This window comes from Trichoderma virens (assembly GCF_000170995.1).
Source record: "Trichoderma virens Gv29-8 chromosome Unknown TRIVIscaffold_1, whole genome shotgun sequence".
Lineage (NCBI taxonomy): Eukaryota > Fungi > Ascomycota > Sordariomycetes > Hypocreales > Hypocreaceae > Trichoderma > Trichoderma virens.
In genome coordinates, this window is record NW_014013748.1 from 2,005,563 (window position 1) to 2,019,039 (window position 13,477).

The 13,477-nt window shown below is 53.3% G+C and overlaps 6 protein-coding genes across 6 annotated transcripts; 2 read left to right on the forward strand and 4 right to left on the reverse strand.

The window, feature by feature from the left end:
• Window positions 1-180: 180 nt before the first annotated feature.
• TRIVIDRAFT_166367 (uncharacterized protein) lies at window positions 181-1,589 on the reverse strand (the record flags this gene model as incomplete). Its single annotated transcript, XM_014106094.1, has 3 exons — window positions 181-936; window positions 1,027-1,327; window positions 1,419-1,589. The coding sequence occupies 3 exons, from the start codon at window positions 1,587-1,589 to the stop codon at window positions 605-607; spliced, it is 804 nt and encodes a 267-aa protein (XP_013961569.1).
• Window positions 1,590-2,805: 1,216 nt separating this feature from the next.
• On the forward strand, window positions 2,806-3,672 carry TRIVIDRAFT_217955 (uncharacterized protein; the record flags this gene model as incomplete). Its single annotated transcript, XM_014106095.1, has 1 exon — window positions 2,806-3,672. The coding sequence occupies one exon, from the start codon at window positions 2,806-2,808 to the stop codon at window positions 3,670-3,672; it is 867 nt and encodes a 288-aa protein (XP_013961570.1).
• A 439-nt stretch (window positions 3,673-4,111) lies between these two features.
• On the reverse strand, window positions 4,112-5,831 carry TRIVIDRAFT_35108 (uncharacterized protein; the record flags this gene model as incomplete). The annotated part of the gene is made up of 2 exons (XM_014106096.1): window positions 4,112-5,673; window positions 5,756-5,831. The coding sequence occupies 2 exons, from the start codon at window positions 5,829-5,831 to the stop codon at window positions 4,112-4,114; spliced, it is 1,638 nt and encodes a 545-aa protein (XP_013961571.1).
• An 895-nt stretch (window positions 5,832-6,726) lies between these two features.
• TRIVIDRAFT_197221 (uncharacterized protein) lies at window positions 6,727-7,342 on the forward strand (the record flags this gene model as incomplete). The annotated part of the gene is made up of 2 exons (XM_014106097.1): window positions 6,727-7,132; window positions 7,224-7,342. The coding sequence occupies 2 exons, from the start codon at window positions 6,727-6,729 to the stop codon at window positions 7,340-7,342; spliced, it is 525 nt and encodes a 174-aa protein (XP_013961572.1).
• A 348-nt stretch (window positions 7,343-7,690) lies between these two features.
• On the reverse strand, window positions 7,691-8,979 carry TRIVIDRAFT_207777 (uncharacterized protein; the record flags this gene model as incomplete). Its single annotated transcript, XM_014106098.1, has 2 exons — window positions 7,691-8,656; window positions 8,775-8,979. The coding sequence occupies 2 exons, from the start codon at window positions 8,878-8,880 to the stop codon at window positions 7,836-7,838; spliced, it is 927 nt and encodes a 308-aa protein (XP_013961573.1).
• A 214-nt stretch (window positions 8,980-9,193) lies between these two features.
• TRIVIDRAFT_73272 (uncharacterized protein) lies at window positions 9,194-13,409 on the reverse strand (the record flags this gene model as incomplete). Its single annotated transcript, XM_014106099.1, has 2 exons — window positions 9,194-9,545; window positions 9,614-13,409. The coding sequence occupies 2 exons, from the start codon at window positions 13,407-13,409 to the stop codon at window positions 9,295-9,297; spliced, it is 4,047 nt and encodes a 1,348-aa protein (XP_013961574.1).
• Between the last annotated feature and the right edge of the window lie 68 nt (window positions 13,410-13,477).

Sequence of the window (13,477 nt, forward strand, 5' to 3'; positions counted from 1 at the left end):
TTTTTTTTGGTATTTATTTCGCGTGGCGCTGGGAGTTGCAAGTCGTTTTTGATACTTGTGCGGCTACGTCTTTGGTTGGGCGCAATACGCTCAATATTGCTCAGTTCTATAGACGAGCACTATACTTGCACATGAGCAATGATGAAAGTGGACATGTATGTTGTCATGAACCAAGGAAATGCATGAATGTGTCGATGAATTGATGAATGTATATATATATATATTCTTAGTACAGTTATGCTCGACCATCCATAGCCCTTGATGGAACGGAAATTCTAATGGCTGCATTACAAACGCTTTCTGAACTGTGATTTAGCAACATGTGCTAAATTGGTAACTGGAAAATGCCTGACACGAGGAAAAGGGACACGGTTTTTTCCTTGTATACTAGAAAACCCCAATGATTAAAAACGCCGTAAATCATCACCATACCCAAGATGTCGAGTGTATAAATGAAGTTGGAGCCCAGTATCTCGCCGTGGCAATTCCAAGACCTTTGCACGGGGGGATTAAAAAGGACCAAGTAAAAAGAAACACTATGCTGTCGCTCTCTCGCTCATTGAAGAAGAAGAGGAGGAGGCGTGATATCGAAAGGAGCAGGCAACTACTGCGGAGACTCAACAGTCACTGAGGGCGCTTCAAGCGGTGCCGCAGGGGCAGCGGGAGCAGATGCAGATGCAGCGGCGGCAGCAGCAGCGTTGCGCTTCTGAGAGTCGAGGACAGCCTGGAGTTCGGGCGGGGCCTTGAAGCCGGCGTGGTCCGAGTGCTTCTTGTAGAAATAGTGGTCTGGCTTGGGCTGCAGCTCCGGGGGCAGATCCTCGAGGATGCAGGCTATCAGGGCATCGATGGAGTTTTGCTTGGACGAGTCGCGGTGCCAGACGGTGATGAGGTGGGAGGTGAAGCGGACGGAGAGGCCGACGCCGCAGATCTGGTCAGCTGTTGAACAAAAAAGATGTGTCAGTTGTCAAAAAAGAAAAAGAAGAACAAAAAGGGGAAAAGCAGACAAAGAAGAGAGAGAAAACGCACCATCGTCAATGACGCTCTGCAGCTTCTCGCCAATGGCCAGCAGCTGGATGCGAGTCCAAAAGTCCGGGCCAATGGTCTTTGGCACGCGGAACGTCCAGCTGCCGCCGTTGATGTTGCGGCGGTCCTCCCAGATGGGCTTGAAGCCGGACTTGAAGAGGTAGATGGACTCGCGCATCTTGATGTTCTCGACGGGGGTGTTGTTGTTGTAGCGCCAAAAGTCCTGGACCGACTCGATCTGCGTGCCAATCTTTTCGAGCTGGGCCGTGTATTCGCCCTGGCCAGCGGCGTCTGGTTTTTGTTCCTTGGGTCTGGTAGTTTTTGTTTTTTGGTGTCAGTTCAAGATATACGAGACAAAGCAGAACAGAACAAAGAAGAAGAGAGGTAGTTTGGACGAACCGGTCAAAGTAGATGTCCCAGTAGTGCTGCGTGGGCAGCCGCATCGACTTGAACAGATTGCGCTTCGCATCGTCGCGCTGCTCGGCTGGGGAGCTGACGTCGCCGGCGCTGGAGCTCTGCGAGAGGCCAGAGAGGCCGCGGGTGAAGAGCTGTGGTCTTGTGGCCATGGTGTAGTTTGGACGCTGTAGGAAGAAGTGGAGGAGGAGTGGGAAGAGGAGTAGAGGAGGAGAGGCAGCGATGAAGAGATGACGATGGCAGAACAGCCAGTGCTCTGTAGATATAGAGACAAACAAAAGACAAACGCTCCGTCAAGACAGGCCAGTACCAACACGGGCAGAGCCTCAATTGGTCCGATCAACTGCGCTGAAAATCAAGTCAAGTGAGGTCCAAGTTGCGGCGGCCTGTCACTCGTTGATAACATGAAATGCACTGATTGGCATTGATTGGCGGGGTTTCTGCTTCTGGCGGCTTCAGAGGCTGGCCAGTGGCTTCCCAGCGAGGGGTCTAGCGCGCTCTTAGTGGCTGTGCGGTCTCCCCACAGGCGGCTGTCGAAACACCCCGTTCTAGTCTAGACTCTTTGGCTTTCTCCTTGGCTCTTTTTGCCTCTAACGGAAACACGGCAGCTGCTTCACCTGAGGCAGGGGATCGACAACGCCTCTGGGGAGTATGTACAGTACAAGTGTCTTGTTTAATTACTGGTATCATATTGCTTTTCTCTAGCCGACGTCGATTTGATTCAGCTTATACGAGTAGTTGTCGGCAGCCCGGCCTCGGTCTGTGTTTCGCACACACTGCGTTGCGCCTTTGTTTCATGTAAACCGCTTGTTCGTCTGTGATTGTTTTGTTCCGTTTCAGTCCTCCTAAATCTCACCTTGGCGATGCTTGTTTCACCTCCTTGTAGCTCATTCTCGTACTCGTACCGACGAGTCGTCGGGTTCATCTGAATGAATGAATGAATGAGATTCAACCCTGTTGTAAAATTGTAGGCGAACCTGCCAACTGCGTCCTACTGCAAGCACCATCTTATTCGGCCATGTCATATTCGACTCTGGTTCAAATCGATATATACGCAACTGTTAAATGCTGCACTGTTCAATGTAAAAAACAGTCATGTAGGGACACTAGATCAACAATGCCACATCGAGGTTTGTTCAACAGGCCATGAAGAAAGCATCTTTGAACCCTGTTGCTTATTGAACTCTCTCAACATAACATATTCTGCTCGTCATCAACATGTAATTCAATTCGTAAAAAACTCACAGTCTTTGTCATATGGATAGATATAAATCCAACACTTCTAACCATGTAAAACCTGCAATCCAATACACTGCACGTCTTCTCACGCCATGTAATAAAACCAAAGCATCGCCGTGCCTCAACACCATGGATCCCATGGACCCCAGCCATCTCAACCCTCACTTCAACGCCCTGGACATCATCCTCGGCTACCTCAACCGCGGCAACTCCGCCCCCGAAATCAGATACATCTCCTCCGTCGCAACGGCCTGGTGCCAGCAATACCACCACTCCCTGCTCGACTACACCCCGGCAAGTCTCGACGAGGTCCTCTGCACTCATCCCTTCCTGTTCGATCTGAGCATCCGCTCCTTTGCCCGCCTCTTCTCATTCAACGACCTTGCAAGAAACGACTTTGCGAGCAGTAGATTTGCACGAGATGATAACCTCCGTCAACAACATCCCACTAGGCTAACCTCCTCCCTCTCCCACATCAGACCCTTCATCACCGCCCAGCAATTCTTCGTCACCATGATCGACGCCTACACGCTGCACGTAGGAGGAAACGGTAGGTGGTTCCACGACCGCGTCGTCGCCCAGGACCTCAAGACCTCGCCCATCATCCACTACATCCCCGAAGTCATCCACCGCATCGCCGCGCTTAATGTCCGCGAGCTGCTCACCAGTGAGTTTTCGACTTTTAGCCCAAAGACCAGTCTGGGCTTCTCATACCATCTCGCAAAGGGGATGGACATTGTCATGATGGATGCTCCCCCCGTCAACGCCAGCGAAAGCGATGCTCTTGTAGAGTTGATGGATGTTGATGGTGGCAGCGACGTTACCCAAGAAACACCTATTCCGCGACATGCATTTGCTAATAATAACAATTCTCGTGCGAGTGCACAATCATCGAGGCGGAAGTCTTCATCCAAGGGCACCAAGAGGAATCGCCATAGTCACCCTGGCCGTAGACAGCCTTGGAGTGGGAAGAAGAAGAGGAAGAAGAGGCATTAACCACAGGTCATTTGGATATATATATTATTATATAAGCCTAAAAGTCGGTATCTCAGTCATAGAAAAACAATGAAACATGTCCTTTTCTTCGTTTACTGTATGTGATCCTATTGATTTGATCAACGCAACGCAAAGAGCATGCAAAGAACAAAACGAAAAGAAAAGTGACGAGGCCAAGGCCGTGAAACAAAGCATAGTTCCTCTTCTCACCAAGCTATACAGCCAGCCATTCATCCATAATCCAAGCAAACAAAGAAGGCCACCCTTCCAGTAAACACGGGTCGCTCATACGCCTACAACTCTGTACAGCATGTAGGAGACTTTAATACGTCAATCCCTCCAACACCAACACAACGAAGAAGAAAAAAAAACTTGACACAAACATTGCTAAATCGCATTAATCCGCATCGCCGTCGTCACATCGTCATTAAACCGTTCGTTACACGTTCTGCTTCACACCAAGAGGCATTCGCACGCTGTCCGTGTCCTTGAATCTCTCCAGGTCGCCGCCGATGAGCTTCCGCAGGTTGCCCATGTCTTGTAAATAGCGTTCCATTTCCTGTTGGAGCTCATCATCCGCAGCAGTGCTTTCCGAGTCGTACTCGTACTCATCCTCTTCGTCCTCGTCGGATTCCTTGCTCTCAAGCTGCACCGGTGGGATGGGGTTCTTGAGACTGTCAATGGCTAGCTTCAGGTGTAGCTTGAGAGCCTCGTTCTCCATCTGTAGCTTCTTGATCTTGCTCTCGGCAACCATGCTGCGCTCCTCCATCATGCGCTGCATTGTGCCAACGCGGATCTGGTACTCTTCCAAGCGCTCTTCTGCCTCTTGAGCATTCTTTTCGCGCTCGCGAGAGTCCGAAACCGATATCTGCAGCATCCGAATCTCCTGCGCCATTGTGGCGATCTGGGCATCGCGCTCTGCAGACGAGATGTGATCTTGGTTGACCTTGGCACGAGTGCGGATGCGCTTGGCTTGATCGGCATAACGGAGCGTCGACAAGGTTTCGTCGTAGTCTGAGGGGGCGATGCAGGCGATCATGGCCGTCTTGCTGTTGCCTCCTAGAGAGTCCTTGAGCAGCCACGTCAATATCGAGTCTCGATACGGCACCACGTCCTTTCTCTTGCCCGACCGCAGCTGCTTGGGACCTGCCAGCGCTGCAATGACCCGGCCAAGGGTGGCGAGCGACTTGTTGATGTTGCTGCCCTCGCGAAGTCGCGCCCCCGTGGCCTCGGTCGTCTTTGCCCTCTCACTACCCGCCAGATCAACCAGGCGAATGCGAGAGCTGCGCTCCGTGGTCTCGTCCGTCTCCATGTCGTGGTGAATCTGCTTCAGCATGATGGTAAAGACTGCGTGGCTCCGGCTACTAGTATCGTTCATCTTGGTGCTTGCCACGGTGCGAGATGCGTCTCCCACCTTGATGTAGCGCATAATCTCGTGAATGTTCCGCACGGGCACCTCGGTGAGATCCTTGACGTACGGGCCCTCGGTGGGAGACTCGCGGATCTTGAGATAGTTGGGCGCCGTGTTGGGGACGACGGGCACCAACAGGTCTCTGACGTGCTCGTTGTAGACCTCGAAATACGAGACCCGGACGTTGTAAGCGACGCTCGAGTCCTCGTTGTGAGCGGCGTCTATGCGCTCAAACAGATCCTCGCAAGTTCGAGGAATCAGCCCGGGGTTCTCCGGGGTTCCCATCATGGTGTAGCTCTTGCCAGAGCCAGTCTGGCCGTATGCAAAGATGCATGTGTGGTATCCCTCAAAGTTGTGATCGAGAAACTCTTCGCCGAGGCTGTTATAGATGTCTTCCTGGGTGGCATAGTCCTTGTCGTCGGGATCGTGGCTCCAAAAAGAGCTGTCAAAGGTGAAGCTCTTGTCGGCGAGCTTGCGAGACTTGGACGGGCTTGAGGATGGGGGGGCGTCTTGTTCGTCGGGGGCCCTAAGAGTGGTGATTTGGGAGACGGGGTCCATTTCAACAAGGCATCTGGCTCGTCGCTGGAGCTCTACATATGACGGTGAATTGAATTCCCCTAGTTAGCGCTTCGTTTCTCGTCTCTTGAGCTCAAAACAGAACCGTGTCCCTACCTCGTTGCAAAAAGGCTCGTAATCTGACGACAACCTTGACGTTGCCGCCACGGTCCACTCTCGAAATCACGGGCATGACGGCGGCATCTCGCGATCGCAGCGATGGAGTCGAGGCCGACGAAGCCATCATGAAGCGGACCTCGGGCGCCGGCGAGGGCGAAGAGGGCATAAGTCTTTCGTCGAGAGCCATTGTGCGCAATGTCTCAAAGATGCTATGGAAGCTATCGTCGAGGCGGAGGCGAAGAATGTGCTACATTAGTCGGCCTTTCTCTGTCTGGATGCTGCTTGTTTACATGCCGGCGATTGAGTTTGGCGGTGGTTGCCGGGGTAAACGGACAGGGATGGCCGCACTTGCCACATCTTGGTGCAACTGTGGCTTGGCGTTATTGGCTGTGGCTGATGTCGATCGACGGGTTCCATTGCCGGGGTTTTTCCATTCCGACATCTGGGGTGATTACATAATGACGTTTTCCCCTTCGTAGAGCTTCACCAAGCCAAGCCAGCTGCCGTCAAAAATAGCCCAACAACCATCTTCGCAGAATCAACAGCCACATGCCTCCATAATTCTGTCATCTCCTCCGAATCGTGGATCTGGTTAACAAGCCTAAGCAAAGCTAAGCAAAGCTAAGCAAAGGGAAACCAGCCTTTCACGCGTCAGCAGCTCCCCAGAAACAGGTCCCTACAGCTCCGTGCAACGCAGCTAACCCCAGCTGCACCTAGTCTTGTCTCGTCTCGCGCAAAGTCGCGTATCTCATCATATCCGTTCCTTTTTTTTTTTTTTTTTTCCTTTTTTTTTTTTTTTTTTTTAAATTCCTTTTTTTCTCTCCTCATACCAACCACCTCACCATCACAACACCAATTCCTGCCTCTCCCGTGGCAACCGAGTTCCACCGCCTCAACATTTGCGAACCATCCCCGCTCGCGTCTCCTTTTCTTGCCACCAAAGACAAAACTCCCATCTCTAGTGCTCCATGGCGCGCACCAGAGACGACGCCAAGGCACCGGCCAACGATGCGGCCGCAGACATCACTCGCCAGCCCACCGAAGATGCAGGCGTGAAGAAGACGCCTGGTCGCGGTCGCGGCCGCCCCAAGAGCGCAAACCCAAAGTCCCCTTCAAAGCCCTACACACCCACTGGCCGGCCTCGTGGAAGGCCCAAGGGCAGCTTCAAGACCAAGGCGGGCGAGGAACGGGCAAAGACACCAAAGAAACCACTCCCGCCGCTGGCTCCGGGCCAGAAGCGTGGACGTGGCAGGCCGCGCAAGTCAGAAGTTGTGCCGGCGCAGGAGGACAACGAGGGCCAGGCGGCAGAGTCTGAGGCCAACGCCGAGGCTGAGGCCGGAGACGATGCCGCCGAGAACCAGCCAGGCATCGGTGGTAAGTCCAACCGTCGCCAACACAAAGCCACATAAATCTTCAAAAAAGCAAAGAGACGGACCACTCACGCAATGCCAATTTTCCCTTGTAGACGTGACTGGTGGTGCACGCGCCGGGACGCCGCAGCAGTCTCCCGAATACGAGGTCGGTCCTTCATCATCATTCACATCACCTGCGTGGTTCTCACGATTCAAGAACATTATTGGCTGATTGTGGTTTGTAATGTTGCCTTCTCTGCCACAGGAGGACCAGGTTGATTATGACAATGACGATGAATGAGGCTTTGAGTGCGAGTCGGGTCGGTTTTTGTTTGCTTTGGACTGAAATGTGTGGCAAAGAGAAGGTTGGTGTGAAAGAGGACGGAACCGCTCTGGGTATGCTTGTTGTCTCTCCTGGTTTTGAAGACGTTTGGTCTAGGAGAAAGGAGGCGTTTTTTGGGAGCTCCGAGTTGTATTATCAAGGAATCGATCCCCTTGGCTCAGTTGGATGGAAACGAATCATGGGAAGCCTGACACATCACAAAATGACGGGCGTGCTTGTCTGTCCCGCTACATCTGTCAGGTTCATCCACCTGCTGCTCGCAGGGCCTGTAATCATTATCCCCCGCACCATGAAGCTACGTGCGATGTGCAATGGCAAAAATATCAGCAATGTTTCTTACATCCATGTCTTCGTCTGCCGCGTCTTCTTGTAATGACTCGTGTCACTCCCGCTTCCACTCGTCAAACTCCTTGTCCAGATGGTCCTTGAGCTCCTTGAATCTGTTCCCAAAGTTGCTCCCGCACCGCCAACACACCAAGTCCCGCCTCATGAAGCCTTCCTCCTTGGGGAGCCTCCGGGGGTCGGCCCCGTCGAGCGGAAAGTCGGCCACGTCCACCAAGAACGGCGTGTTGAAGGAGTTATAGTGCTTCCGGTGCTTCATCGCCGGCGAGTGCATGTCTCGCGAGAGCACATGGATGTGCAAGTGCCCCATGCTCGGAACGGCGTGCACTCCGCACATGACGTCGGCCGCCCAGTCTCTTCCCGCCGGCAGCTGCGGTTCTTGTCGTGGCCCGTTTTCTTTCCCCTTGCCACTACTCTCTTTCCCCTCTGCCTCGTCTTGTGCCTCGTCTTGTGCCTCTTCCGGCTCCGCCTCACCATTGAGCACAGCCTGCCGGGCGGCATCCGACCGACTAAAAGATCCCAGCCGGCGCCGCAGCTCCGCCGCCACGAGCACCTTGAGCTTGTCCACCTCTGCCCTCACCTTTTCCAGAAACTCGACATCTTGGAGCGCCTCAAAGGGGTGCAGGAGACTATACCTGGGAGACCGCGGCAGCAGCAGCGTGTGGACGGTGGCCTTGGGGAACTTGTCGTGGATGACGACAAAGTCGGCATTGTGATAGATGACTACTGAAGCGGGATACGATTCCGGGGCGGCGATGTATGCGCCGAGGGCCATGCGGTTTTTGAAGAGGTGAGGTCTTGAGCCGGGGGGTTTTGGGGGAGGGATGACGGCTTTTGGTTTGGGGGCCATGAGTTTGGCGACTGTTTGGGTGTTTTGGGTTCATGTTAGCATTCGTCTTTGATTTTGGCCTGCCAAGGCAAAAAGTGCGTCGTCCCTTATGATTGAGAAGAAATGAAAACAAAATGAGGTCGCACCTACACGCATCTTGTTTCGGGCGCTTTGAAGGCGGCTCGTCCTCCTCCTGCTGCAACTCTTCCCGCGTCAATCCTTCCTCCGAGTCTGACTGTGCGTCGGCATGTGCCATGAGTGAGGTGAGGATTGGTGAAGGAGTGTGACGACGAATGTAGGATATAAATATTTCTGCTGAAGATGAATATTCGCCAATTCGGGGCGATTCAGAAAGAAGACAGCGAAGAGGTGAGTGAGAGAGTGAGTGATGGCTTGTAGTGGCAATGTCCAAGATACAGCACCGGCTTGTACAGATACCTGGGTCTGGGTGCCTGAATTGGCAGCCCCACCATCAACCGTAGGTTGGAATGGCTTCATTATGCCATCATCGGGCTAACCATCGGCTTCTATTTTGCTTCCCTTTCCCCAAATCACCATATTCACCATTTAGGGCTTCAAGAAAGCTGAATTCAAAATATCACCGGCGCTCATAGACGGCGATATTGTTGTATCTAAGGTATTCTCGTTCGGCAAAATCCCACCGCCCGCTTCAAGCATCCAGCCCGTCCAGCTCAATCATCTTAATCACCAGCCTGATAATCTTGTTCCCTGCCAGATCCAGTCCCGGATTCTCCACCTTGTCAGCAATCAGATTGTCAACCATGGCCCTCAGTCTGGCCACCAAAACTCCAAGACGAGCCCAGCCCCGGAGCCGGAGCCATCCGTCTACCAAGAGGCCGCGGCCCAGAGTATCGAGCTCGATGGGGCCGCAGAACATGAGCAGCGTGTACGCATTCAGAGCTGATGCCAGTCAGTCAATATTTGAAATGCCATTTCGAAGTAACAGACAGGAAGCAGGGTAAACTCACGAGTCAGGTCCCGGATGAAAATCTTCGTTGTTGATATCATGCTGAAATACGACATGTAAGCCGCATTACCAGAAAACCCTTGGCTGCCAAACAGTGTGCTGCTGGGGTGCACAAACACTCGCCCGGGTTCTTGGCAAAAGTACTTGATCGCCCTCGCCTCAGGGTCCAGCTCGACCGCTCCGGACATGGAGCTCGCAAATTTCTTGTCGGGATACTGAATCCGCGCAATCTGTGGTGTGAATGCCGACGCAACCAGTGCTCGCAGGAGCAAGGCATTCCGGGCACCGGACGCATGAGAAGACGGAGATACAATGCCTATTTCTGTCAAGGCATCGTAGTACTGGCTCCTCGTATTTGAAATGTCCGTCAAAGTCTGGAAGGATAAGAAATTTTCATCGCAGAATCCTCTGATCTGGCGTTGCGGCGTTCCTCGATCCCGCATCATGTCATCCCACTGGTTAAAAGCCTCCAAGTCGGTCAGTAGGTCACCATCTCCCGTGTAGAAGCGCATTCTAGCTTCCCGGGCTTCATCCCGCTTCTCCTGAGGCGCAAAGAACGGGCTGCGGGTGCTCAGGATGGCGGCAATGGTGATGCAGTCGTCCAAGCAGCCGAAAATAGCGCCAAAGACCATGAGCTTGCCGCATCGTAAATCTGCTGGCAGCATGGCCAATTGCTGTCCCATGGCGGTGAGCTCATCTCCATCTAGAGCTCCCATGCGCCGCAGCAGCATCATGGCGCCTTCGATCGCCGGTGTTTCTGGTGGAGTGGGAGACCGCCCAAGGAATCGAATTACATCCTTCATGCCCATGGCTCGTACTGAAAGGCACAACTGTTCAAGTGGCACTCGTCGAATCTCGGGCTCGGGCCGAGGTGCCATGTTCTGCTCCAGATTCTGAGTAAAGAGCTTGAAGCATTTGCCTGCTTGCACACGACCAGCTCTGCCCTGTCGCTGCTTGCATGCCGCTCGAGACGCCCACGTTTCTTCCAACTTTCTCATGTTGTTCTGCGGGTCAAAGCTAGTCTCCTTGACCTTTCCACTGTCAATCACCACCACAATATCGTCAATTGTGATGGAAGTTTCTGCCACGTTTGTAGCTACGACAACCTTTCGCTTCCCAGGAGGAGGGCTGGTAAACACTCTCTTTTGCTCCTTCGTCTCGAGCGACGCATGCAACGGGAGAACGTGGAGTGAGCTGATGGATCTGAGATTGTTACAGGCCTGGTTAATCTCTCCAACTCCGGGCAAAAAGATGAGGATGCCTCCCGATTTCTTCTCATATGATAGCTCGTAGTCAATTGCCTTGACAGCTTCAGCAATTAAGCTATAGTTGATCCGATGGCCTAGCTTCTGAATAACCTTGCCCATCGTCTCGTCACCAATGAAACTTCCGTCGTCGGGTCCATCAACGCCGAAGCCGGTCATACGGACCACATCATCGAGGTAGTACTCTTCAACAGGGAATGTTCGGCCAGAAATCTCGACGGCTCCGACGCTCAGTCCCTCGGTTTCGAAATAGCTCACGAAAGTCGCGGCATCAAGGGTCGCCGACATGAGGACGAGTTTCAGCATATCCTTCTTCTTGATTATGACTTCTCGAAGTAGATTCAGAAGGAAATCCGTGTCAAGGCTTCTCTCGTGAACTTCGTCGATGATGATGTGACTGACATCGGCCAGAGATGCCACAACATCATCCACTCGACCACCAGAAGTCTGGAGTCTTCGGAGCAGCACACCAGTCGTGACAAAGGTAATCCTCGTATCTCTTGATTGCCGAGACTCACCACGGATGGCATATCCTACCTCACCTCCCACTCGGGAGCATCGCTCTTCCGCCACTCGATCAGCCAATCCCAGCGCAGAGATTCGCCGCGGCTGAGTGACAATCATGTTTGCACATCCTCCGAGCCCCCTTTCGTAGAGGTCATCCAGGAGGAACTGAACAGACTGCGTCGACTTTCCGGAACCAGTCTCACCACTGATGATGGTGACGTGATTCTTGTTCACCGTTTGCACAATGGCGTCCTGCATCTGCCAAGCGGGCAGGGCCTGGCGCTTTGTGATCATGTCTTTTTGTGACGGGTTCCCCTGCCGACGAAGCCATTCTTCCTTGCTCCTTGCGTCGACTACCCATTTGAGAGGCCTTGGTGGACCACGAGAGCGCTTGCTCTTGGCTACTGACTTCGCTGGTCGAGTCTCTGAGGCGGCTGAGGAAACTGCCGATATGTCTAGAAGCTTACCTGGGTTGGCAATGATGTCGTTGATGTTCTGTTGAATCCAGTCTACCGTGAGGTATATCTTTGTCGGCTCGTCCCGTAAATCCTCCTCAATGTGCGCCAGCATCTGCTTCACGATGCTGAGTTTGATGTATGATGGCAGCTTAGCAATTATGGCAAGGATGATGTGTCTTGGATAGCTCGATCCCTTGCGGACCTGTAAAAAGGTTTCCACGTCTCCGTTTTGCGTGTCCTTGACTCCTTCAAGGCGGATCTGAATGATGCTATCACCATCTCGACGGAAATTGTTGCCGTAGATGGACTCCAATGTGGTCACCTCCTCGTCCCATTGCTCCTGGGGCGTTCCAAAGTCCAAAAAGTCGCCTCCTGATTCTTCGGCACCTTCTTGGCTTGCGACAGCAGCGGGGAAAAGAATATTCTGCAACGTCTCGGCAGCCGCATCTTCATTACCGCCGTGATCGTCCAACACGCGTGTACAAAGTTCCACAGAATATCCCGTCTGGGACAGACGCTGAATGATGCCCTCTCTTCTCAGATCCGTAGCTCCGATGGTTACGCCAGCTGAATATTTCTCCGGAAGCGCCCATCGCGGAAGATCATCCTCAGGAACGTGAATCAACAGCCACTCCAGAGTTTCTTGACGGTCTTTACAGTACCCCACAGCTTCCTCTACGTGGCTCTGCCGGAAACCGAGCTTGCCGAGCTCCGACACAACGCTCTTCTTCTCAGCCAGAGGCATGGTCACGCCATGGGGGTTCCAAGACACACCGTCTCTCAATAGCGACTCCAGCTGGATCCTGGTCTGTCTGCCCATCTCAACCTTGGGCACTGTCGTCCAGCCTTTCATCGCGTTGGATACGGATCCACTGCCAGTGTTGCTCAGCAGCACCAGGCCTGCCGCTCCGGGTAGCTCCTTAGCTTTGGCCTTGGCCTGCTCAACCTCCTTGCGCTTCTTCTCTGCAGCAGCCTTGGATTCCTGGCGTTCAAGCAGCGTCCTAAAAGGATCGGCTTCGTACATCCATGCCTTGCCATCCTTGACGTCCTGGGTCTTGAGCGCCTGGAAGTCCTTCCAAAGGGACTTGTAATCCGGGGGAAGCACCGTGTGCTTGTTTTGCATGCTGCAAACTCTGAACAGGGCATACGTGGCGGCTGCATGCTTGGCCTCCAATGCTGTGTCTCTCAAGAGCAGATGCTTGTGCGTTAGGGGGATCTTGAACGGCTCCAAGGTGGTGAGCTGCTGCGTCTTGACGTCCTTAGCACTCAGCGTCACCCAGACTGAGAAGCCCTCTGCCGTCTTCCGAGTGTCATACACCGGCTTGTCCCATTTCTGCTTTTGGCAATACTCGCTCAGCAGATTGACCGGCAGCTTGCCTGTCCACGACGAGCCTCCGATAATCTGCTTCACCGTCGGCTTGGGAGCTGCCAGCGGCGGTGCCTCAGGAGCGGCATCCGCTGCCTTTTGTCCCTTTTTACCTTTACCGCTCCCATTCCCATCCTTGGATGCTGCAGAGGCTTGGCTTGGTGCAGGCGCGGGGGCCTTCACCTTGCCCTTCTTTACCATGCTATACCGAGCTGTGGTTGTGCCGCAAACAAGAAAAGATCAAACCGCCTCCCCGATTCCCAGGCAAA